This window comes from Hemiscyllium ocellatum, chromosome 10 (genome assembly GCF_020745735.1).
Source record: "Hemiscyllium ocellatum isolate sHemOce1 chromosome 10, sHemOce1.pat.X.cur, whole genome shotgun sequence".
NCBI lineage: Eukaryota > Metazoa > Chordata > Chondrichthyes > Orectolobiformes > Hemiscylliidae > Hemiscyllium > Hemiscyllium ocellatum.
In genome coordinates, this window is record NC_083410.1 from 83,839,746 (window position 1) to 83,867,323 (window position 27,578).

Sequence of the window (27,578 nt, forward strand, 5' to 3'; positions counted from 1 at the left end):
CATTAGATCTGTGTCTAAACGGGAAGCTCCATCACATGACTGAAACTGCTGATTTATATGAATCCAATTATAAAGTTTTCAAATTTGTTTCTCCAATCTTCGATCTGCAGGACAGAGGGCACAAGGGTTAGCTGCTTATGATTCCAATTTTCCACAAAAGTCTGATTCTGTGAAACACCCCTGTATTTCAACTGCAAATTTATAACTTTACAATTATTGCACCTAATCAACAGTTCACTTACATCAGTGCTTCTGTGAAAGCAGCTTCTTTGAACGGCTAACTGAAAAAACCTCTACTGCACCCTCCAATTCATGTGAACTAATGCGAGTTTCTTGGATTTGAAGCAATGTGAAATTTGTGACACATTTCCCTTTTCTTAACTTGCTTGGATGTATGAATGTATGTGTGCTACAGCCCATTCCCCTGTGTTTTGAATGTATTGGTAATACTGAATGTTTTAGAGTTGTAGAGGTGTACAGCACAGAAACAGACCCTTCACTCATCCATTGCTGACGAGATATCATAAATTAATCTAGTCTCATTTGCTAGCACTTGGCTCATATTCTTCCGAACCCCTTCCTATTCATTTACCCATCCAGATGCCTTTTAATTGTTGTGATTGTACCAGCCTCCACCACTTCCTCTGGCAGTTCATTCCATGCATGCACAATCTCTACATGAAAACATTGCCCCTTAGGTGCCTTTTATATCCTTCCCCATACATCCTAAACCTATGCCGTCTAGTTCTGGACACCCCCACCCAAGGAAAAGACTTTGTCTGTTTATCTTATCCATGCCCCTCATGATTTTATATACCTCTATAAGGTCACCCCTCAGTCTCCAAAGCTCCAGGGAAAACAGCCCCAGCCTATTCAGGCTCTCCCTATAGCTCAAATCCTCCAACCCTGGCAACACCTTTTGTAAATCTTATTTGAACCCTTTCAAGTTTTACAGCATCCTTAGTGGAATTGCATGAAATATTCCAAAAGTAGCCAAACCAACTGACCAATATAGGAAAGCAAACCAAATACCTTCACTATTCTATCTACTTGTGACTCTACTTTCAAAGAACTATGCATCTGCACTCCAAGGTTCCTTCGTTCAGCAACACTCCCTAGGACCTTACCATTAAGTGTATAAGTCCTGCTAAGATTAACTTTTCCAAAATACAACACCTCACATTTATCTCAATTAAACTCCATCTGCCACTCCTCAGCTCGTTAGCCCATTTGATCAAGATCCTGTTGTAGTCCGAGGTAACCACCTTCGCTGTCCACTATACCTCCACTTTTGGTGTCATCTGCAAACTTACTAGCTACATCTCCTATGTTCATATCCAAATCATTTATATAAATGATGAAAAGTAGTGGACCCAGCAGCAATCCTTGTGGCACTCCACTGGTCACAGGCCTCCAATTTGAAAAGCAACCATCCACCACCACCCTCAGTCTTCTAGCTTTGAGCCAGCTCTGTATCCAAATGGCTAGTTCTCCCTGTATTCAGTGAGATCTAACCTTACTAACCAGTCTCCCATGGGGAACCTTGTCGGACGCTTTACTGAAGTTCATATAGATGGCATCTACTGCTCTGCCCTCATCAATCCTCTCTGTTATTTCTTCAAAAAACTCTATCAAGTTTGTGAGACATGATTTCCCATACACAAAGCCATGTTGACTATCCCTACTCTGTCCTTGCCTTTTCAAATTCATGTAAATCCTGTCCCTCAGGATTCCCTCCAACAACTTGCTCACCAACAATGTCTAGCTCACCAGTCTGTAGTTCCATGGCTTTTACCTGTGCATCACTTTTTAAAATTAGACTTCATAAATAGGATTTGTGGAAATCGCTACTTCTGTTTAAAATAATAGGAAAACTTAAAGTAAATTAAAAACCATCTCTGCTGCAGATAGACAAGAACAGCAAAAATAACTCAGTACATCTCTCTTTCTTTTGTCCTTTTACAATTCTCATTTAGAAAAAAAGCTTCCAAAGCAGTAACTAACCTGACTAGTTTGTAGTTGTTGAGTTTATTTGTGCACTTCTTCTTTGAACAAAGTTTAAAATTTGCAGTTCCCAAGTTCTCTGGCACCAATTCCTTCAACTCAGGAGGCAGGAGCATTATGGCCAGTAACTCCAAATATATCTCTTAATATCCTGAATATCATCCATTCCTAGCAAGTTATCGATTTCATAATAGACAGGCTTTCTTGTATTTTCTTTTTATCAATTTTTAACCATCTAGTTTGTCCTCATTCGCTAAGACTTTGGCAGCATCATCTTTCATGAGAAAGTCAGATGCAATATACCTGTTTCGTAATTCAGCTCTGCCTCTATATATGAACCTTCATTTTGGCCTCAATTGGCTCTCCTTCCCCCTACATCTTTACCACCCTTTTGTTATTTACGTGGCTACAGAATTCTTGTGGATTTCCTTTGATGTTAACTGACAATCTCCTCAATCTCTCTCACTTTTTCCTATTTCCAATTACATTTACCCCAAACTGTTTATGTTCAGCATGATTCACCTTGGTTTGAAATAGATAAAAGGACTTGAGAAGCTTTCTATAGTGAAGGGAAATGAGATGAGTGTTGATGAGAAGGGTTGGGAAGGATTAAAAAAATTGACCAAAGAGAGTGGAAGGAAGTACCTATGGTAATCCACAACTTGTAATTTAGTGAACACAACCAAGTGCATTGCTGCCTGAAAGTGGAAACACAAATGAATAAGGTAGTAAAGAAGCCATACAGTATGTTTTTCTTCATCGGTCAGGGCTAGCCAGTCACTTTGCAACTGTAGAAGACAGTAGTTAGGGCGCATTTCGAGTATTGTGTGTAGTTCTAGTCCCCATACTATTGGAAGAATGGGGAAACTTTGGAGAGGGTGCAGATGAGGATTATCAGGATGTTGACTGGATTGGAGTGTTTTAGCTCTAAGAAGAAGATGCACAAACTTGGATTTTTTGTGCTAAAGTGTCATAGGCTGACCTGATAGAAGCATATAAAATTATGAGAGGCATGGCTAGAGTGGGTAGTCAGAGTCCTTTTCCCAGGGTGGAAATGTCACATACTAGGGATTTAAGGTGACAAGGGAGATGTGTGAGGAATATTCTTTTTACACAGAGGGTGGTAGGCACCTGAAATGTGCTGCATGGGAGGTGGTAGAAGCAGATACATTAGTAATGTTTCTGTGGTATTTACACAGACTCATGAACAGGCAGGAAATCTAGAGACACAGAGGCAGGCAAGTGGGATTAGGTCAGAATGGTGACATAGTAGGCCAAAAAGTCTTTGTTTCTATGTTGTAAGAAGAAAAATGGCGATGAGAATGGGATTAAAAATAAACAAAGAACTCTAAAGACACCATTGCTGCTCTGAAACAGGTACAGTTAGTAAAAAGAAAAGTGCTCCAGTGAAGAGGTGTACAGTGCAGAAGTAACTCGACACATGCTCCCACCAAAGCAACAGTGAGTAACGAGTACATGGAGGGAAATGTTTTACATTAAGGATGTAGGCTCAAAAGAAACAGGGTGCCTCCAGAATACCTTATTTTAAATGGAAAGAAGCAAGGTAGTGCTAAAATGTTTGTGGCACATTGTACTGTATAGGCTGTTTTTATGTTTTGAAAATCAGTTCCAGCCTCAAGCAATTGTCTGTGTGGAGTTTGCGTATTCTCCCAGTGTCTTCGAAGGTTTGCTCCAGATGCTCTGGTCTCCTCTCCTTTTCTCCCATTGTCCAAAGATGTGCTGGTTAGGTGGATTGGTCATGCTAAATTGTCCACAGTGTCGAGGGATGTGCAGGCTGAATGGATTAGCCATGGGGAATGCACGATTACCAGGAGAGGGAGTTGGTCTGGATGGGATGCTGTTCAGAGGGTTGATGTGGATTCAATGGCCCAAATGGCCTGCTTCCACACTATTGGGATTTTATGATTCTGTGATATCTATGAGAGGTAATTTTGACACCATATGACAGTATGATGAAAATATGGAGAGCTTAAACTCTGACCACAAAGCGATTCCATTATTTTCTTCAAGCTAACAAAATTGAAGCACAGATATAGTTGTTTTTAAAATTCCTGAGTATTACTGGAGAAAAAGCTTTCAGCTATCTGAGGAGTCCGATACATTCAGAGAAGCTGCGTTCCAAAACTTGAGAAATAGGAGGAATCCTGCAGAAATCATTTTCACCAAAACCATTCGTGATTTCTGACTGATTCAGATTCCATCAATGCAACTGGCATGACGTTGAATCTACTCCTACCTTGTAGCAATTTTAAAGAACTTAGCCGAATACTGCTAATTTGGAGACAACTTAAATGATGCTGTCAGAAATTGGTATGTGGTTTAACATGTGAAGGAGTTTCAACTTAAAGCATTGGAAATCATAGTTTCAATGGGCCTAGCAGCCAAGGAAACTTTGCAGTTAAGCACAAGCATTGGAATGCACAAAATGGCGACTTAGGGGTTCACAAAATGGCACCTGAGAAACATGCACCAACACAAATTGAACTGCGATTGATGTGGAAAAAGCAGATTCTGCAACAGCAAATTGCTGGTATAAAGAAGCTGGAATGCAAAAACTGCAGAAGAAAGAACACATTGAATGGGTGTGTTTCAGAAAGAAACATGAATAACATAGAGCAAAAGTACAGAAACTGAAGAGTCGGAAGAAAACCTACATGACAAAAAGGACATGAGGAAAACCTAGACTCAATCTGAAGAGGAGTTGTTATTAAAAACATTGGTTGTTGCTGGTGACACCAACCAATATTGGGTTGCTCTCTGACTGAGTGGCAAATCAGTAAGAATGGAGATGGATACCAGCTTGATGGTTTATTGATACCTGAAAGTGTGTATCAAAGGCAACTCAACAACATTGTGCTGCAACCCTCAAAAATTGCTCTAAGACCAGTTAAAGCAATGTTATGGATTGTACTAATGTGGACGGCACGATGGCACAGTGTTAGCACTGCTGCCTCACAGTGCCAGAGACCTGGGGTCAGTTCCTGCCTCAGGCGACTGTGTGGAGTTTGCACATTCTCCCCGGGTGCTCCGGTTTCCTCCGGTGTGCAGGTCAGGTGAATTGGCCATGCTAACTTGCCCGTAATGTTAGAGGAAGGCGCAAATGTAGGGGAATGGGTCTGGGTGGGTTGCTCTTCGGAGGGTCAATGTGGACTTGTTGGGCCAAAGGGCCTGTTTCCACACTGTAAGTATTCTAATCTAAAAAAATGTTCAGTTATACAGTTTGCCTGGAGATTTGTCCTTGTACATTACCAAAAGGAATTTTCCAGTCTTATTGGGAAGAACAGGTTGCATAAAATCAAACTCAATCAAAGTAAATTGTTGTCAGATTCTGAGTCGTATCTATTGTCTGTCTATCACAAATTCTAAAGAAGTATGCCATTATTTTCAATCATGGTCTGAGAAGCTTGGAAATAATCTGTGAAAATCAATGATGAGAATGAAGTAAAATGGTGCAAGGCCTAGGTAAGTGCCTTGTGCAATCAGGCCAAATGTCCACTCAGAATTAGAGGGGTAGATCAAGATGAAATTCCTTGAATCTGTAAATGAGTGATTGGGCCACACCTATCATTCTAGTGATAATGAAAGGTCTGCATCTGTGGTGATTTTAATGTCACTATTAAATCCAGTGCCCTGTGCTGAGTGTCCTTTGCCTTTAATCGAGAACATATTTGTTAGACTAGCTGCAAGTCAGCTCTTCAAATTTCCCAAAGGGAAAATTTCCTTTGGTAATTTGCAAGAACAAATCTTTTTAGATCAATCATATAACTGAACATTTACATTGAAACAGCCCCTAAAACCACTTCAACTGTACATGTCCTTATTCGAGACTTTTTCTGGATGAATATAGATTCTGAATCTCAGAAAGACTTGGCAATTTTAACCCAGAAAGGACAATTCAAGTACAAGACACTTCCATTTGGAATTGTATTTGCACCTGCATTATTCCAACAGGCCATGGATCAGATTTTAATTGGATTGGGATGAGTCCTGTGTTGCCTAGGTTATATTTTAATCATGGGAAGAATTGAGAAAGTGCATCTCCACAATTTAGATGGTACACTGCAGAAACTTGTAGGTTATGGCCCAAGAGTGCGGAAAGATATATGTGAATTTTTAAAATCATTCCATTAAATATTTAAGTCATGCCATTGATACTATAGAACAACAAAAGTGCCCTTCAAGAGCAAAAGCTGTAACTGAGGGGTCAGCAGTCGCAACAGTAGGAAAAACAACAAAATGGCAAAGTATGACCCAAAGAAGCAAGAGGCAAAATGTTCTCTCATATATATTTTGTCAAACAGCTGATTATAGTGGCAGCACGTTTAGTTGAAACTGCAAGCTTTTGAACCACTAGCTAAAGTAGTTAAAGCACATTATTCCTGAGAAATGAAATATCTGCTAAAGGTAGCAAGAGGGAGAACACCAATGGGCCACAAAGATCTCCATCTGGGTGGTTCTTAATTTGCTTAGAACTTCATTCAAAAATCAAAGCTGTGTGTCCTGGTTTGTTTATTTATTGTTGATGTAGCAAAGAGACTTGATGAATTATGGAGTGCATACAGTGAAAAAGAGAAGAAGCCATTCATTAGCAAAGCTTATAAACCTAAGAAGAAATCTGATAAGGAGAGAGACATGTTGTGACGATGATGATTAAATTGTTAATTTCTGTCAGTTTACTTGCAATGTAACTGAAAGCATTTAAACCCTGGCACGAATGTTGCAACCTTTTACGCTTGTAAGTTGTTGTGGAGATAATCTAAGGCAAAATATCACTTCAGTTTTAAAATGAACAGGCCTTTTTATAGTATTCACACTACAACAAAAAATTGAAGTCTGTTATGCATATGGGGCCCATTGCTTGTTTTCCCATAGAAAATATTCCAATTTTTCTTAATCAGATCCAAACAAGATGTCTATATACTACATTTAATGTGCTCCATTTGCCATTATTTTGCTCTTTAGTTCATCTGTGTTGTTTTGTAACTTGTTTACTGCTATCTACAGAATTGATTGTGCTTTTAATTTTCATAACTCTCGGTTACTTCCCCTCCACTTCCATTGGATATTGGAAGCACAGTACCCTGGTTTTAAAATTCTTATTCTCATTTTCAAATCCTTCAATAATCTCTCCTTAACTGTGTAACTTCCCTTGAATCCCATAATTCTTTTTTCGTTCACTCATCATTGATTGGCCAGCATTTATTGCCCATCCTTAGTTTCCCTTGGAAAGGTGATGATGAGCTGCCTTCTTGTACTACTGCAGTCTGTGTGCTGTAGGTAGATTCACAATGCCATTAGGGAGGGAATTCCAGGATTTTGACTGAGTGACAGTGAAGGAACAACGATATTTCCGAATCAAGATGGTGAATGGCTTGGAGGGGAACTTGCAGGTGATGGTGTTCCCACATATCTGCTGCCCTCACTTCGAGCTGTAAGTGGTTGTGGGTTTGAAAAGTGTCTAAAGATCTTTTGAATTTCTGCAGAGTATCTTGCAGATAGTACACACTGCTGCTCCTGAGAATAAGTGGTGGAGAGAAAGGATATTTCTGGATGCAGTGCTAACCAAGCAGGTTGGTTTGTCCTGGATAGTATCAAACTGATCGTGTTGTTGGAGCTGCACTCATCTAGACAAGTGGGGAGTATTGCATCATACTCCTTATTTATGTATTGTTGATGGTGGGAAAGCTTTGGGAGGGGAGTTACTCACCACAGTTTTATTCCTTGCTTCTGATCTGCTCTTTGCAGTCACTTTACTTCCACATTATGGTTAATCCAATTCAGTTTATGGTCAGTGGTAACCCCCAGGATTTTGATAGTAAGAGTATTCAGTGATGGTAAAGTCATTGAATGTGTTGCTGGTTAAAGTGCAGCAGGTCAGGCAGCATCCAAGGAACAGGAAATTTGACGTTTCGGGCAAAAGCCAAACGTCGAATTTCCTGTTCCTTGGATGCTGCCTGACCTGCGCTTTAACCAGCAACACATTTTCAGCTCTGATCTCCAGCATCTGCAGACCTCACTTTTTACTTAAAGTCATTGAATGTCAAAGGGTGGGGTTTAGGTTATCTCTCATTGGAAATTGAAATTGCTTGGCATTTAGCACAATTATAACCTTCTAAGTTCTTCGTAGTCTCTGTGCTTTTTTAGTTCTGGGTCTCTTGCTAAACCCTATTTTAATTGGTCTTAGCGGTTCGACTTTCAGTTACCAATGGTCACGGCTATGGAATTCTCTTCCTAACCAATTGACACTCCCTAACACCTACTCCTTTGATGAAGCTTTTGATCATTTGTCCTAATATCTCTTCAAATGGTTTGGTGTCAGACAGTGTTAAACACTTCTGCTAAATGTCTTGAGATTCTTGAGCAGGTTTGTCTTGAAATCTTCGACCATGTTAAGAACGGTTCTTTTATAAATGCAAGTTATTGTTAGTTAAGGCCATAGAGATTTGTATACCGGAATCATCAAAATATATGGTGATTAACCAAACAAATCCTAAACAATAATTACATGTCAAATTCAGAAAATTAGAGACTTTGTGCCCTAACTCTTTCATTTCTATGCTCAAATTTCCTAAACTATTCTAAAGTTTTTTGAGGTTTGAGTAAAATGTGAACTTTTTCATAATTATCTCAAGTGGTTTCAATTGTCAACATCTAGTTTCAAGAACTTTTGTGATATTTTCTTTTTCTCTCTTAACTAGTTCAACTTTGTTGGAAGAATCCTTGGACCCAGAGGTCTAACAGCAAAACAGTTGGAAGCAGAGACAGGATGCAAGATTATGGTACGAGGAAAGGGCTCAATGAGGGACAAGAAGAAGGTGAGACTGATGTAATTGGATAGCTTGAAATAGCGTTTCCTTCAATGCAAATACTCAAACGTCAGTTATTATCTAGCTTCCAGTAAAGTTTAATCTTTGAAAAGAAATTATTTACATTGGTAAATAGCTTCTTATACTTAGCCAAATGAGAATATTTCCAATATGGGCCAAATAGATAAAAACTTCAGGCTTAATGCTATGTGTTGTTTAACATAGCCTGTGAATTAAGGTTGTGTCATATATTAAGTTACCACTTCAGTGTGCTTGCTGAAGGTGGAATATTTTGTTAGTCTTTGGTTTGTTTGATCTTTGACATAAATGCCAAGCATCAAAATACATCTTGCTAGTGGTTACTTGCACATCTCTCCACCTGATTAGAGGGACAACTGTGATGCTTCTTAAGTATTCACTATTTATTATCTGAATTTTTATGCTAAGGTTGCAGTAATGAACTTGTCTGGTTGGGTAGAATGTGAGGATAGGTTATGCCATCCATTCCACCTTTGTTAAATTGCAAGGTTATTTGATTAATTCAAATAAGTAAATGAATATATTGGAAGGAATTGAAAAAAAGTCAGGGTAACTTTGCAAGGCTGTTGATGTGGAAATATTCATGGAATGACTCTTCAAGGTTGAACAACAATGTGTTATCCTGGACATTTTGCTCATTTATCTTGGAGATCAAGCAAAATGCTTAACTGCAACTTGAGCAATGAAGGTTTGTGCAGAATTAAACAGTTGATTGGTCACTGATCGTGTGCATGGTATAAAATAAGAAACCGGAACTCCCTCCCTAATGGCATTGTGGATCTACCTACTGAATATGGTCTGCAACAGTTCAAGAACTCTCAAGGGCAATTAAGAATGGACAATAAGTGATTTTAGCCAGTGGTGTCTGTATTCCATGAGTGAATAAAAATAATTGTTTTTTTTATACCCAAGATGGGTGCAATACTGACTTGAGGTGGAATGTTTTTCCATTTGGATCTATTTGTTTGAAGCACAGTTAATTGCTTCCAAAATGTTTGTTTTATGTAGCAATTCAATTTCTGTAAATCCTAATTCTTATTACAAAGATTATTTAAATCTGATGATTTCATTAACCTGGTTAGATTTGCCAGCCGATTGTTTAAATTCAAATGCTGCTTGTGTTAATTGTTTTGCAATATCATTGATTTTGATTTGTAATAATTGATTCACCAATCATAGGAAGCATCCAGATTATGCCTTGAAATGCAAAGATAATGGGCCAGATATTAAAATTAAAAATTTTTGTTTGAGAAGAAAAAGCGGTGAATTTTTGTTAATTCTGTTTAGGGTACGTTGGCTTTTTGTAGGTTGATTTACAGTGTAAAATAAAATGCTCTGTGACCACACTTTAAATAAATTACTTAAATTATTTGCAGATATTTTTTGGATTGAAGGTTGGAATGCAGAGTCATGACATTGTTACAGTGCAACAGAAGCCTTTTGGTTCATGTCTGCACCAGCTCTCCAAATGAACATCATGTCTTATTGCCGTTCTCCTGCCCTTTTTCCATTGCTCTGCACTCTATTTCTGTTGAAATAATTTGATGTCTTGATGAATACCTGAATTGAGCCTGCCTCTATAACCCTTCTAATCAGCATGTCCCAATCTCAAACTACTTGATGTACAAAAAAGCCTTTTCTCGCATTACATCTATTTCTTTTGCGGATCATTTAAAGTCTATGATCTGTTATTCTTGGTCCTTTTAATGAGTAGAAATAGTTTCCCAGTGCCTACTCTGTCCAGATCTGTCAAGATTTTGAAAACTTCAATCAAATCTCCTCTTAGCCTTTGTCTCTTCAGGAAGGATAAATTGGAGAAGTTGAGGTTTTCATCATAACTGACGTTTCTCATCTCTGAAACCATTCTGGTTGCTGTCTTTTGCTCTCTGACTCATGCATTCATAGCCTTCAAAATGTCACACTGCCTAAAATTGTGAACAGTGATTCAACCCAGGTTTAACTAGTATGTTATAAATGGTCAAAATGACCAACCTCTGCTCCTGTACTCTGTACTGCTGTTACTAAAGCCTCTGATACATGTGAAGAAGGATCAAGAGTAGGCCACTTGGTTCTTCAAGCCTGCTCTGCCATTCAGTAAGATCATGGCTGATCTAATTTTAACCTCATCTCTAAATTAATGCATATCTCCAATAATCTTCTATCATCTTGGTGATCAAGAACTATCTTAAAAATATTTAAATGAAACCTTTGATGACATGTATGCACCCTTTAGAATGGCATCCTATATTTTCTCCTGCCTCTCCACACTCAGACTATCAAGATGTATTATCTCTCACTGCTCTGCATTAAAATGCATCTACCACCATGTCATTTTTCTTCTGAAGTTTTACATGGTCCTCCATGGACGGCTCACTGGTTAGCACTGCTGCCTCTCAGCACCAGGCTTGGGTGACTGTTTGTATGGAATTTGCAAGTTTTCTGTGTCTGCATGGGTTTCTGTCGGGTGCTCAGGCTTCTTCCCACAAGTCCATAGATGTGCAGCTTACGTCGATAGCCATGCTAAATTATCCCATATTATGTTTGGATGTGCAGGCTAGCTGGATTAGCCATGGGTCTGAATGAGCTGTTGTTTAGAGTGGTGATGCAAAATTGATAGGCCAAATGGCCTCTTCGTTACGGATTCTAAGATTCCTCACAATTTACAATGTTTTCATGTTTTATGTCATCTGAAAGCTTTGAAATTGTCCCCTGCACTCCAATCCTGTTTCCTCTCACTTCAGTTTTAAAATGAACAGGCCTTTTTCAATCAATTTTTGTGTCCACATTATTACTGACCTGTTATTCCACGAGCTAAAACTTCACTCGCAAGTTTGCTTTGTGGCATTGTATCAAATGCTTTTTTGTAAGTCCATGTACAACACTGACAGTTTTAGCCTCATCACCCCTTTCTCTTACCAATTCAAAGCATCTCAACAAGTTAGTTATTCATGGTTTTCCTGAAATAAATTCTGGCTGGTTGTCCTTAATTTATACACACTTTTCCATGTGACTGTTATTTCTGTCCTGAATTATTGTTTCCCTACCATTGAAGGTATACTGAGTGGCCTGTAGTTGCTGGGCTTATCATTGTATCTTTCATGCAAAGGGTATACTGGTTTACCAGTCCTCTGACACTATTCCCAAATTTGGAGAGACTAAAAGATTAATAATATGTGCCATTGCATTTTCCCATCTCTCCTCTTCTAATATCATTGGATGCATCTCATCTGGTCCAGTTTTCTTGTCAATTCTAAATACCAACTACTTATGCAATGCCATAGATTTTGAACCCTTTTTGTGACCAAGGTTTTTTTTTACAGAATTCTCACAATGTGGAAACAGGCCATTTGGCCCAACAAGTCCACAGTGACGCTCCAAAGAGTCACCCAGACCCATTCCTCTACCTGTATTACTCTACATTTACCCCCTGACTAATGTACCTAATGTTGAGACGGGGCTCCCGTCTCTGTGTTCGTACCGAAAAGAGTGAGACACCAGGCCCGATTCAAAGAGCGCAAAACTGCTTTATTTGAAGAGAGAGAGAGTTGTCCGTGAAGCAGCAAGCTTTTGGGCTTGCTGGAGAAGGCGCGTTCCGACTTCCTCTTCAGACCCGGCGAAATTATATTTCCCGGTTCTTCGAGTCCCCGGTCTGTCCTCCCTTGATCGTTCCTCTCATTGGTCCATTCTGTTGCGTGCAAGGGGGTCTGTGCCTCCATTGGCCGCACTGAGGTGCCTGTCAAACCCCTGTTGTGCTGAACAATAGTTTAGCTATCCTGGGTCCGGCAGTTCTGATTCTATAATCAGTAGTCCATTGTTTCGGTGATCAACCTTATTACTATGTGTCTACCTAGCCAGGCGTTTTCCTTTACTGAATCAATAGCTCTCCATAAGTGGTTTAACAGGCTCTATAGTTTATCTCCGGTTTCGATGGGGCTTTACGTCAACAAGGGCATTTAACAGCTACTCTATCGATAACGTGTTCCAATTTACACTATCCGACAGTTACCGGTTCTTTTGTTAGCTTTGACATGATCTAATCAATGGGGAATGTGGCTTTAGTCAAGTAGCCTTGCAGTTTGTTTCCCCCTGCATGGCTGTGATTAACTGTTTAGGGACTGAATCTGTCAATGCCTGTTGTAGCAATGCTAGTATATTTCCTAGCCCCAAGCTCGGCATCCCAGTTATGAATTAACCCCAACACTAACCACACATCTCCAAATGCTATGAGCAATTTAAGATGGTCAATTCACCTAAACTGCACATCTTTGGATTATGGGAGGAAACTGGAGCACAAGAAGAAACTCATGCAGACACTGGGAGAATGTGCAAACTCCACACAGACCGTCACCTGGGGCTGGAATAGAATCTGGGTTCCCGGTACTGTTAGGCAGCGGTGCTAACCACTGAGCCATCTCTTCTGTCACCATGACCAAGTAACATCTTCCTTTAAAAGATTCAGTACAATATTTGACATATCAGCCATGTCTCTTGCCTTCATGTATATATCTCCTTTGTCGTTTCTAACTGGCCCTATTCCTCCTTTTTCCTTCCTTTTATTATTTTTGATCCTACAGAGGCTTTGGGATTCTCTGTGTTAGCTGCCAGTCTTTTTTCATAATTTATCTTTGCTGCTCCCTTTTATTTTTTCACCTCACTCCTGAAAATTTTGAGTTCAATTTTATTTTTTATTGTAGTTTCTACCATGTCATAAGCATGCTTTCTCCTCTTTATCTTACTTTTTTTTTGTCCAGAGTTCTCTGGATTTGTATGTTATAATTACCTCTTTTGAGGAAATGGATCTTAACTGTAGTTGAACCATCTCCTCCTTGAAGGTAGTCAAAAAGTGTGGTACTGAAAAAGCACAGCCAGTCAGGTAGCATCCGAGGAGCAGGAGAGTCAACATTTCGAGCGTAAGTTTTTATCGGGAATGCTTATGCTTGAAATGTCGACTGTCCTGCTCCTTGGATGCTGTGTGACCAGCTCTGCTTTTCCAGTGCCACACTTTTTGACTCTGATCTCCAGCATCTGCACTCCTCACTATCCTCTGAAAAATATACATGAACAATGGGCTATCTTCAATGAAATTATTAACTTTATAGTACAACAGTCACTGTTCTCTAAATATTTCCTGACCACCAATTTATTTGGTATACTTCATTCTGAAGAACCAGGCCTTGCAGTGTCTCCTTTCTTGTTGAACTGGATACATACTGCTGGACAAAATATGCTTGGTTCTTGAACACAGTCTAAGATTGCTTGTCCATATCTGCCCTTAATACTACCACTATTCCATTTTATATTTGGGCAAATGGACTTCCCCTTTATAATTACTCTACAATGATTGTCTGCTTCTCAAGTTTCCTTGCAAATTTGTTCCACTATGTTAGGGGATACTAAATGAGTATTTTGCATCAATGTTTACTGTGGAGAAGGACGTGGAGGAGAACATGGGGAAATAAATAACAACGTCTTGAAAAATGTCCACATGTAGAGGAGGAGGTGCTGAACATCTTTAAAACACATAAAGAGATAAATCCCCCAGCACATGATCTGGTGTACTTTAGAACTCTTTGGGAAGCAAGGGAAGAGATTGCTGGGCTGCTCGCTAAGATATTTGTATCATCGATAACCATAGGTGAGGTGCTGCAAGTCTGAAGGTTGGCTAACTTTGTGCCACTATTTAAGAATGGTGGTAAGGAAAAGCCAGGGAACTATAGACTGAGCCTAAATGAGTGGTGGGCAAGTTGTTGGAGGGAATCCTGAGAGTCAGGACTTGCATGTATTTGGAAAGTCAGGGACTGATTAGGGATAGTCTCCATGGTTTTGCGCATGGGAAATTGTGTTTCACTAACTTGATTGAAGTTTTTGAAGTAATGAAGAGGATTCAGAGGGCAGAGCAGTGGACGTAATCTATCTGGATTTCAGTAAGGTATTTGATGCGGTTCCTTGTGGTAGACCGGTTAGCAAGGTTAGATCACATGGAATACAGGGAGAACTAGTCATTTGGATACAGAACTGACTTAAAGGTAAAAGAGAGAGAATGGTGGTGGAGGTTTGCTTTTCAGACTGAGGAAGATATAAAAAGGACCTACAGGACAACGTTTTCACACAGGGTAGTGCATGTATGGAATGAGCTGTCAGAGGAAGTGCTGGAGGCTGGTATGATTACAACATTTAAAAGGCATATGGATGAGTATATAAATAGGAAGGGTTCAGAAGGATGTGGACCAAATGCTGGCAAGTGTGATTAGATTTATATAGGTTATCTGGTTGGCGAGAATAAGTTTGACCAAAGGATCTGTTTCCGTGCTGTATACCTCTGTGACTCTATGACTGTACATCCTTTTTACTAGTTGGTGACTTGCACACCACCATGAGCAATTATTTGCATCTATCTTGTTCCTTAGTTCTAGCTAAATCAATTCTGTCCTTGAACCCTGTGAGACTTTTTTCTTTTTCCCCTAGTATTGTAATGCTCTCCTTTAATGCTGTCATCCCTCCTCCTTTTCTTCCTTTCTTGTCTTTTTTTGAATAGTTAACACCAAGTCCTGCCCTTCCTTCAGCTAGACTGGTTTATTTTCTGACTACATCTATTAATTTACTATTCTCTATTCTAGTGCTGTCTGTCTGTCACAGTATTTTGTGTGTCCTGGCATTACACTCTAATATTTTCTTCTGGTTCCCAAGCCCCTGCACAGTTAGTTTGTAGTCAACCCAACAACACTCCAAAACACTCTGTAAGGAACTCAGGAGTTGAGACTTGGACTACTGGTTTCTTGATTTGTAGAAATTACAACGATTGCGTGTGCAGGGCACAATTTCAAAATTGGGAGATATTGTAACATTTGGGCGTGAGGGAGGTAGTGATATACTTCTTCAGGCAGGTATGCCCAGAAATGTGGTCTGGTCAGACAAATGGCAGATTACATTTAATGTAGAGAATTGTGAGGTGATATATTTTGATGAGAACAGCAAGCATAGGCAACAAAAATAAAGGATAATCATTCAAGGAGAACAGGAGAGATGTTTGTGCCAAGCATTGAAGTGGACAGGACAGACTGAGAGTGCTAAATAAGACACTCAGAATTTTAGACTTTGTTAATAAATAGTGTAAAAGCAATTTTATAAACCTTTGTGGTTCTTTGCAAAACATTTGTTTTGTCTCAACTGGAGTTGTGTGTCCAATGCGTGACAATGCAGTTCAGGAGAGATGTAAAGATATTTGGTAGAGTTTTGAAGAGGTTTATGAGAATGGTCCCAGGCATGAGAGACCTCAGTTGTTAGTTAAATTGGAGAAGCTAAAAATGATAGTGGAATAGGTGAAGAAGGTTGGAAGAAAATGTTCTCGGCAGAAAAGTTGAAAAGCAGACATCATTAATTTTAATGTGAATTATTAAAGAACCAAAGGTGACTTGAATGAAGGAATTTTTAACTCGGCCTTTTGGGAAGATCTAAAAAGCACTGGCTGAAAATTTGTTGAAGATAGATTCAGTTGTGGCCTTTTAATTGGACCAGTGTTTGAAGCAAAAATAGTTGTAAGGCTGTGAGAAAGGGTGTGATGTGGAACTTGTGGAATTGCTTTTATAGAGAGCTAGCATGGTCATGAAATGATAAATGGCTGCCTTCTGTGTTGTTACTATTTACCTAATTATCAATCAGCATTGTTACAAATTTGCCTCAGGAACAATAAGCAGTTTTATTCCTTATTAACATTTATACTGTATGTCCAGTGAGCCGCTACAGGATAATTTGGTTACTTTTTTCCAGGCTGTAAGCTTTTGTGGTTATCATGAAGGCAAAACTTTCTGTTGGCTGTATTCTTGCTGCTGAGTCAGAGAGCTGTGTGTATTCAAATCTTTCCCTGTGATTTGAGCACAGAATCAAAGCTGAAGAAATGTTGCACTGTTCCATCATTCAGATGAAATGTTAAACTAAGGTCCCAGCCACCCCTTCGGGTGAATGCTAAAGATACCACAACACTAAGGTTCAGATTTTCCGTTGGCCAGACAACCTTTATTCCAGCACATGAGGGAGTTGCGACTGGGGACCTTAAAGAATCCTCATTTTAGTATATTCTGAAGAAATTACCTGAGAAATTAAAATTTTCGTTGGGCAATTTCTTCAACCTTAGAACCCTACAAAAGTCTTCATTTAAACTGGAGAGTGTGGTGGATTCTGATGAAATTCAGTAAATTAATTACTACGTATTTAGTAATCTAACTCCTGAGTTAACTATTCAACACCTCATGCATAGCTCACACATGCCGTTCTTACATCTCCCCAGACCCCTCACTTTCCCAAATCCTGACCCGACTCATGTTAGCACAGAAACAGGTCTTTTCATTTTGACAGCAGCTGTCAGAGTGGCACTGAGAGATTCTGGACCTCTTCAGAATATGGCAGCTGACTGCTATGAAAAGGGGGCATCATTTGCCTTTCTTGATAGTTCTGCTCTGCAAAAGAACTGTGAATGAAATACTTCTGCCTTTCTGAAGGTGCCTTGATCAGAATCTCCTCTTAGAAATGTGGAGCTCCCTCATTTCATGTTTGATAAAAAAGGGCAAGAGAGCAAGTAAGGGAAGTTATCCCAAGTATGTTGGCCAATATTTATCTCTCCATATATATTACAAAACAGATTATCTGATCGATCTTACCTCACTGTTTAGGTGAAGTTGCTATACAAATCTGCAGCCATGATTCTAAAATTCCATCAGTGTCTGCACTCTGGGAATACTTAATTGGTTGTAAAGAGTTTTGACATCTTCTATGGTCATGAAAAGTGCTGTATGAATACAAATCTTTTCTTTAATTCATAGTGAATAGTCTTTAAAAAAAGCCAATGCTAATGTTAAACAGTTTTGAAATATGAGTGTAAGTTTGATAGGTTCCATCTGATTATATGAAGCCTGCAAACAGGTCTCAATGAAGCCACTAAGCATTCCTCATTTGACTCAATTATGAATAATTTAACTTGGCTGTTATCTTGACCTCACCTGTCACTTTTGTATCTAAGTTGTTTAGGAGAAAGTGAGGACTGCAGATGCTGGAGATCAGAGCTGAAAAATGTGTTGCTGAAAAAGCACAGCAGGTCAGGCAGCATCAAAGGAGCAGGAGAATCGACGTTTCAGACGCAAGCCCTCCTGAAGAAGGGCTTTTGTCCAAAACTTTGATTCTCCTGCTCCTTTGATGCTGCCTGACCTGCTGCGCTTTTCCAGCAACACATTTTTTGTATCTAAGTTGTTTGTATACCTTGCAGTTCTGTGCATAAGTTTGAATTTTGGTGCTCCTGTCTGAAAAGTTGTTTGTGTCTACTGTGTATAATTAGTTAGCATAAAGACTGGAAGTTTTAATGTACCTGTTTTCACTGAAATCTTCATTCCAACTTTCCACATATTTTGTAGGGAGAATGCATTGTCTGGTAAATCAAAAGCAAGTGACCCCTGTTTTCCATGAACATTACAGTTAAGGTTTATAGTTTTGAACACCACAATGGTAAAATAGCAAGGGTTCATATTTCACTGATGGATGAAAGATTTGATTTATCTCTCAAAATATACAGAAGGAATAAGCTACTGATTTTCTTAATTTATCAGATTATATTTAAAGCTCTTCAAGTTGGTTGAGTAGTTTCAAGTTTTCAAAACCAAACAATCCTGGAGTTGATTGTGTGGCATTGATGAAAACCTATTTTTCTGAATCACCATGAAATAATATGCAAGTATGAAGTTGAATTGTTAATTTTAACATTTTTGTCTGTTCTGTAAAGAAATCAAGGATTTCCATTAGAGTTTCTAATTAAAAAGAATTTCTTGTGCTTTGGTGTAAAACAATGGGCAAGTTTATTCTGCAGAATGTGTAAGTTATAGCAGAAATGTTGCAAGTTTAGAAGTAATGTTCATTGGTTTCCTGTGACACTGCTCTGAGAAATTAGTACTAAATATAACCTGGTGAAACTGAGCTCAAAACATGATTGAACCCAGGATGTGCGAATATAATTCAAATGCTATCTTGAAGTTTTGTTTCAGTCCTGATTTGACTTCTGTTTTTACATTATTTGTAATTAATTATAACATTCACAATTTTTTTTAAATGGAGAGTTGGCTGGAGGATAAACAAATAACCTGGGAGTTGTAAAACAGATTTTACGTCTAGCAAGAAAGTCCTTTTTAAGAAGTTTAGAAATGCTTTTCATTATAATGTAGGCATAGAATTTATAACTAAAAGAACACTGACAAGATGTATATGCAGTTGATCTATTTTTAATATACTAAAATATCACACATCATGTAATAGAGATAGTATTAATTGTAGTGGAACAACTAACTACTACCCTTTTAGCAAATAAAAATACTCAACACTTTCAGTTAAAACTTCTGTTTTCAGTAAAAACTGTGCATCCAATTTGAACATTCCATAAGTGTATGGTCTGATCTGAACACTTGCTTTATCACAAAATTAAATGGTGATAATTTGCTATTTTTAGTTTAATTAGTGCAAGATGTAAATTTGAAGAGACTGCCAGCACCGAATGAAGTATTGCAAGTAATGTGAATTTATGATTGTGGTTTGTGAAGGGAAGCCAACAAAACATGTGCTAATGATGTTCAAAGTAAGCAAGTATTTTTCTACTTGACACTCAATAAATTAAATGAAACTTGAATATCCCTGCAGTTTTGTTTTGCATGCGATAGTGGAAATGTCCAGTATCACAGCACCTAATCTCTATAGAATGGAATTTATGGGTCAGAATATTTATTCAGTTCTCTAGAGTTGGGCTTGAACAAGCAGCCTTCACACTTCGAAAATGCTACCTGCCAAGATTGACATTACATTCATTTTTCTTGGAGTAACTCAGATTAGATTATATGATAAATAAATCTTTGTGTCTGCTATGAAAGAAAAGAGAATAAAGAGTGGTAATATAAGTTTATACCTCATAAAATGTGTAATTGCTATCCAATCCAAAATCTATAGTTATATTGCTTGCATTTAATTCTTCGGTTAAAATCCAATATTCACCATGCAACTGAAGAGAAAAACCATCAAGAGCCATTAATTCTGGACTTTACATGAGCAAAACATGTCTTTATTGAAACATACAAGGCCCTAAGAGGTCTTGACAGGGTAGATGTGAGAAGGTGGTTGTCACTTGTGGGAGAATCTAAAACTGCCTCACTCATTTAAGACTGAGATAAAGAGGATTCTTTTTCCTCTGAGTGTCATGAATCTTTGGAATTTTGAATATGTTTTAGGTTGATGCAGATAAATTATTGATAAGCAATTGTGCGAAAGTTGAAAATGTAGAGTAATCAGATCAGTGGTGAAATTATTGAATAGTGAAGCAGGTGCAAAGCCCTGAGTGACCACCACCTGCACTTAATTTGTATGGGTGGCACAGTGGTTAGTACTGCTGCCTCACAGTGCCAGAGACCCGAGTTCAGTCCTTGCCTCAGGCAACTGACTGTGTGGAGTTTGCACATTCTCCCTGTGTCTGCGTGGGTTTCCTCTGGGTGCTCCGGTTTCCTCCCACAGTCCAAAAATGCGCAGGCTAGGTGAATTGGCCATGCTAAATTGCCCGTAACGTTAGGTGAAGGGGTAAATGTAGGGGAATGTGTCTGCATGGGTTGCGCTTCGGCCGGTCGGTGTGGACTTGTTGGGCCGAAGGGCCTGTTTCCACACTGTAAGTAATCTAATCTAATAAAGTGTGTTTGTATGCCTTACAGTTTCCTATGTCTACCACGTAGGTCACTTTTCCGATGTATAAATTGGGCATCAAGAACTGATTTTTGTTCTGAAGTACTAACTGATGAATTTATGAATGCTATCACTTAATATAGAAGTTGTAAGGCCTGCAAATGCTGGAAGTCAGAGTTGATAAAATATGGAGCTGGGAAAACACCAAGTCAGACAGCATCAAAGGAGGAGGAACATCATCAGGATGAAGGGGCTGACCTGAAACATCAATGTTCTTACTCCTCTGATGCTGTCTGACCTGCTGTGTTTTTTCAGCTCCACATTTTATCAACTTAATATTGGTAGTTAGGTTGACTTCACCTTTTAAGTTACGCTGTTACTTTCCAGAATGTTAATTTTTTTTGGTTGTGGCAATGGTGATTTCCAGACAAAAGTTTGTCCATTCACAGTTTATTTATTTTCTTCATGTCTAATTCAAAGCTGAAATGTTGATCTCTAATGAAATACTGCCATGAAGTAGTTTGATTTAATGAATATAAAGAAAAGTGACATTCGACAAACAGATTTTATTTTTTAATACAATTCATGCAAAGTTCCCTTACTGCTGACCATAATTGCAGTCAACTTCAGATGAACAGAAGTATAGAGTTCCAGAAAATCTGAGCGCTTTGCTTTTGTCTTTATTGTGTAGCATTCTCAAACTCAGGAATATTTAAATGCATTTCTGATCCAACTACAGTACATATGAACACAGGACTTATAATCAGGAGCAGGCCACTTGTTTTCTCATGTCTTCTCTAATATTCAATAAGGTCTGATATAGTTGCTGATTTAGTTGAAGTCTTGCTTTGACTCTCCTGTTTGCCTCCATTACCTTTTGACTACTTTGCCTACCAGTTACCACTCTGTAATTTATTTCTCCAAATCTAAACCTCACCCGTTAGCAAATTTTACTTTTAACTTGCAAATTTCATTAGAAATTGTTTTTGAGTGAATCTTTTTTAGGAAGTTTTTAAAAAATTTTGACTCAATTGCAGCATGAGTAAAGGATCGTGACTAAGGTCTTCACAGATTGACCATTTTTGCTTATTCATGAGTTATAGTTATCACAGGCTGGGCCTATATTTAGTGCGCACATTTAATTAAACAGAGGATAGTTGTGGCTTTATTGACCAGATCGGGTGATGATGGCACATTTCTTTCACTAAAGGATATTGGTGAATCTGATATAGGTTTTTATGACAATCAACAGTGATTACTTTGTTGTCTTTTGGCTAATTTTTTTTATTCCAGATTTTTATTGAATTCAAATTTAATCATCTTATATAGTGGAATTTGAACCCATTTTCCAAAACATTAGCCTGGAAACTTGGTTACTAGTCCAGTGATATTACAATTTGAGAGTGGTAGCGTAGTTGTAAGCAATGTACTCTGTGGGATTTGAACCTGCTTTTGGGAAGCAGACAACATTTCTAAACCATGGCTTTAATTTGCTGAGGCCACATGTCCAGATGCAATTATATAACACTTTGACATACTTTATAAAATTTTAATATCGGTCAACTGTATTCTCTGTGTGAAGGTTGTAAACTTTCCTTATTTGTTAATGGGATGAATGTTACTTGAGTTCTACAACAGAAAATCAAACTACTTTAATGCTATGCCTTGTGGTGGATAATGTCAGCAGGATACCATTTGTATTTCTGCTTTGGAATTTCAACAACTGCCATTAGTCTATGTTGCTTTAATTCAGGGTGACTGTGGCAACCAGTTGTTTTTAATATAAAGTCTGGCATGTGCTGACTAAAATGTAATTTTCTGAGAGTGTGAGCATATTATGGTTAAATTATCATATTGCTGTGTAATATTGGTAGGCCAGACATGTATATTTGAAGTGACTGCTTTTATAATAGGTCTGTGTAAATTGACCTTTTCATGCTTACAGTATGTGACAACATGAGTTTGAAGCAGCTGCTTTTGACACATTTAACTTTTCAAAGTATTTCGAAACATAGCCAGTCTTGAAAATGATGGAATAGTTACCTAGCTTTATTTCATTAATAGATGATTTAATCTCAATTGCATTTACATACTTACGTCCCATTTCCCTTGATACGTTTTCCAGAAAATAATTATTGGTTTTGCAGATGTCTTTATACTGCTACAGCAGTTGCTTTCCAATGTTTACATTTGTTACTAGTGGACTTCTCCACCTGAACCAACAAGTTTAAATATGACATGGGAGACTGTATTATCTTCCTATAGTATGGACTGATGAGTTGGCAATGAGTTCTGACCTATTGGTAGTTTATTCTTACATTGCAAACAGGTACTGTTGTATCATTTTCCTGTAATTTATGTTTTGACTGTTTTCACACAACTAGTCATATCTCAGAAACTTAGTTAACACCTGGCCATATATTTACGTAATGGTTTGAAATATACTACATGGACGGGAAAGTCAAAATTTGGTGTAATCTTCAAACGTCTTCACTTTTAAATAAAGACTTTGTTTTATATACACTTTTCGCTGTACTTTTGTACTTGACTACAATAATTCTCATTGTGGTCCTAAAGAAGAGCCACTTAGTTGAAAACAAAGCCTAGTATAGGTTACAGGGCTGCTTTCAGATTGGCTCGTGAAAACTTATTTCTTTTTATAACTACAATTTGCAGTCATCATTCAATGTCATAGGTTAGATTTCAAAAAAATGTTGGTGGCCTTGTTGTGAAGTTTAGTGAATTGTTAGAGATTTATGGGAATTACTTGGTTATTTTAATTAATTGGATTCCCATGATGTCGGTTTGCAAAAATAATGTATGTTGGCTCTCAGCCAAGTTGTATGTAAATATAGTTGCTTCAGAGCGATTGATGAGGAACCCTGTTTACTATGGCAGGTTGATGCTGCATATGATCGTTAATTCAGTTATATATTGTAATGCATGAAATCAGTATAGCAACTCCATTACATGGTCAGGCTCCACTTGTGCCAAGGTTTTATTAAAGATGAGCAATTGCTATTAATTTGTGCAGATAGATTGAACAGAATGTATAAACAAGAATGCATACCTTTGGGTACTGGATTGTCTCAGTGACTCTCGAAATAAAGTTATCATATTTTGTATGGCAGGATTCAATTTATGAATTTGTTGCATGTGGACGCACTTGTACTGCATTGACAATTTTAATTTGCCTCCTAACTTGAATATTTTTATGAAAATTGATGTATAGTCAAATTCTAATAAAGTTTGAAATATTTAGTCAGCCTTGTCTGTGCCAGCTTCTCTTTCGACTTGAATATCTGAAAGAAAATTTCTGTGATGGATCATTGAGACATCAGAAATGCTGAATTAGTTACAGTTGCAAATAGAACCATAGGATGGATATAACCTTCCTGTCCATTATATCTGTGTTGGCCTTCTGGAGCAATTCAGTTAGTCCCATGAGTCTGCAATTTCCCTGCAGCCCAGAGAAGTTTACCTTTTCAGGTTGAAAGTTTCAGTTGACCATTTCCCCCACCACACCCTCAGACAGCCCTTTAAAAATTCTCAGCTTTCTCTGTGCAGGTTTTTATTCCTTGTGTTACCATTGCTTCTTTTGTCAACTACCTTAAATATATGATTTGGAGATGCTGGTGTTGGACTGGGGTGTACAAAGTTAAAAATCACATCACACCATATTATAGTCCAACAGGTTTAATTGGAAGCACACTCGCTTTCGCAGCGACGCCCCTTCATCAGGGATGAAAGAGCGTCACTCTGAAAGCTAGTGTGCTTCCAATTAAACCTGTTGGACTATAACCTGGTGTTGTGATTTTTAACATTAAATATACAACATTTGACTTTTGATTCCTCCAACAATAGCAACAGTTTTCCTACTTACTCCATCCAAAATCCCTCATGATTTTCAGTGCCTCTATTGAAACTACTTCCACACTCTTAAGGAGAGCAATTGCAACTTTCCCAATTTCTTTTTGAATATAACTGAGTTCCTTATTCCTGGAATAATTTCACATTCTTCCAAAGGTGTCGTGATCAGAACTGTGTATGCAATATTCTACTTGAGGTAGAATCGGTCATTTATCCAGACTTAATATAAAATGAACATTGAAGTCAAATGTAAGCAAGTTGATAAGAATGCTGTATGCTTTATTAACTGTACTCTCAAGATGACCTGCCACCTTCAGTGATTTATGTACATCTACACCCAGGTCTCTCTGACTATTAGAATTGTATCTTTTATATTCTTTCTCAGCATCCTTACAATAAAAAAAATGAATCCGCTCTCACTTCTCTCTGTTAGATTTAATCTGCCATTTGGCCACACATTCCACCAACTAGACTATGTTCTTTTTGAAAGCTTTCTACAGTATTTTCCTCATGGTTAACAATATTTACAAGATTTTTTTCTTATCTTTAGTGTATTTTGAAACAGTGCCCTGTATATTAAGGCTAGGTCATTGAAATAAATCAGGGAGAGCAAGAGATATTTTACCAATCCTTGGGAAACTTGACAATATATAGTCTCCAATATGCAAAACAAGCATTCACCATGATTCCAAATTTAAAATCAAGGAATATATTGAGCAATTTAAAATTAACATGATTGAAATGTCTAATTTAGAATCCCAATTTCTAGCTGAGGATTGCTGCTGGAAGAGCTCAGTTGTTGTCTGCTTTACTGATCTGTCCAAACTGATGCACAAATAATTAGATTAGATTAGATTAGATTCCCTACAGAGTGGAAGCAGGCCCTTCGGCCCAACAAGTGCACACTGACCGTCCGAAGAGTAACCCACCCAGACCCATTTCCCTCTGACTAATGCACCTAATACTGTGGGCAATTTAGCATGGCCAATCCACCTAACCTGGACATCTTTGGATTGTGGGAGGAACCCACGCAGACACTGGGAGAATGTGCAAACTCCACACAGACAGTTGCCGGAGGCTGGAATCGAACCTGGGACCCTGGTGCTGAGAGGCAGCAATGCTAACTGCTGAACCACCGTGCTGCCCATGGATTGTGGATTATTCTCCTGCAGTCTTGGAATTTATTTTACCAGCTGATCTTACTTGCAAGAATGCAGTGATAAGGGTGAAAATTAAAAACGTTAGCAGAAGATAGTTCATCCCGAGGGAAAAAAAAATATTGAAATGATGGAGCTGGTTAAGTATAGTTCATACTGAATGGCTAGGTTCAAATTCTGGTCTAAGCTTTATTAACTGAGTGCTCCTGTGGTAGTAGAATTTAGTGATTTTGTTCAGTGATAGAATATGGATCAGGTTGTCGCTGAATGATTTTCTGTAGCTTCTGAAGGATGTGTAAGCAGTCTTTGAGTGCAGGATCTGGTGCGTCTTCAGTTAAATAGTTTGCTAATACTAGTGGTCGAAGGTCACATTAAGAATTGCCTACTCAATTAAATTTCATAAGATATCATGAAGACGTGAATTACTAAGTTGAAACAAAATTAGGCAAAGAGTCCCTTGCTTTCCCTCACTTGTAAGTGTATTTCAGAAATTCATCAACTTTGAGGATAAATGTCTGCATTTTATGCTTGGGTCTTCATTAGTGCCATTCTGTGCTTGCCCCAGACCATGTGCAAGAAACTTGGTGATGACTTCTGTTGTATTCGTCCTGTGAAACTGCTTGGCCTTGGTTTCACAGTTATAGATTGTTACTGAAGATTGTGATCAAATGCTGCATGAGAAATAGTGGGTAATTGGATATTCAATGCACCAACTGCAAATTATTTGATATATCAATCTGCCAACTGATTTTTTTTCTTCTAATTAAAAGTTACAATTTGAAACAACACACCAATATGAGGAAACATTTTGAAATAAATGCCATAGCTTTATGTGACAGCATGAAAGTATTTTCTTGCATTCCATGTCACCCAATCCACTACTTTAAACATACATTCACTCCATCACCAATGCATCGTGTGGACCAACAGGTCAGATGTATTTCACTAACTCACCCAGGCATCTTTGACAGCACTTTTCAAACTTGTAAACTCCGCCACTTCAAAGAAGAACAGTAGGTGCATATGAATACATCAATTCCTTCCAATCTACATTCTACTCTAGTTGGGACTAAATTGCTATTTTTGAGTTACTGAAAAGATTTTCCCAAAGATGTGGATGTTTAATTTGGAATGACGTGACAGTCATTATTCAAGCACAGGAGGGGGATGCAGATGGGGATCCCCATTGTAGTGGACTCTGAAGGAATTCCCAGGAACTGGAAGGTTCTGCTGAACAATTCCTCTATGTCTGACATCCTTCAGAGTCAGAGGGTCAAACAGCATGGCAACAGACCTTTCTGTACAATCAGTTCATGTCAACCACAATCCCAAACTAAGCTAGTCCCATTTGCCTGTGCTTGGATCATGTCTCTCCAAATATTTCTTCATCATTAATGTATCCAAATATCTTTTAAAAGTTGTAACTTTATCCACATCCACCATTTCCTCCACATGGTCATTCCATGAATGAACCACTGTGTTAAAAAAAATTCTCTCCCACGTTTTTTTTTCTTTACATCTTTACCTCCTCACCTTAAAATATACCCCCATCCCAGGGAAAGGACACCTACCATTCACTTTATTTATATCCCTCATGATTTTCTAAACCTTGATAAAGTCACCTCTGAATCTGCCATGCTCCAGCTAAAAATGTCCCTGCCTCTCCTTATAATTCAAATTCTCCATTTGTGATAATATCCAGGTAAATCTTTTCTGAACTTAATGATTAGCTTAGAAAGCCTACAGTGCGGATGCAGGCCATTCGCCCCTTTGAATTCCCACCCACCCTTCAAAGAGCATCCCATGCAGACCTAGACCGCTACCTTATCCCTGTAACCTCTGCACTTACCATGGCGAATCCACCTAACCTACACATCCATGGATACTATGGACAATTTAGTATGGCCAATCCACCTTATCTGTATATCTTTGGACAGTGGGTGGAAATTCATATAGACACTAGGAGAATGTGCAAACTTCACACTGT

The 27,578-nt window shown here is 38.3% G+C and overlaps 1 protein-coding gene across 3 annotated transcripts in view; it reads left to right on the forward strand.

Moving 5' to 3' along the window:
* The window catches only part of LOC132819826 (KH domain-containing RNA-binding protein QKI-like), a 540,744-nt gene that overhangs the window by 261,427 nt on the left and 251,739 nt on the right, over positions 1 to 27,578 (forward strand). For all 3 annotated transcript variants that reach the window (XM_060831668.1, XM_060831665.1, XM_060831667.1), the window contains exon 3: positions 8,724 to 8,840. In XM_060831668.1, coding sequence (XP_060687651.1) covers positions 8,724 to 8,840 — 117 coding nt within the window. The remainder of the gene's footprint in view (positions 1 to 8,723; positions 8,841 to 27,578) is intronic.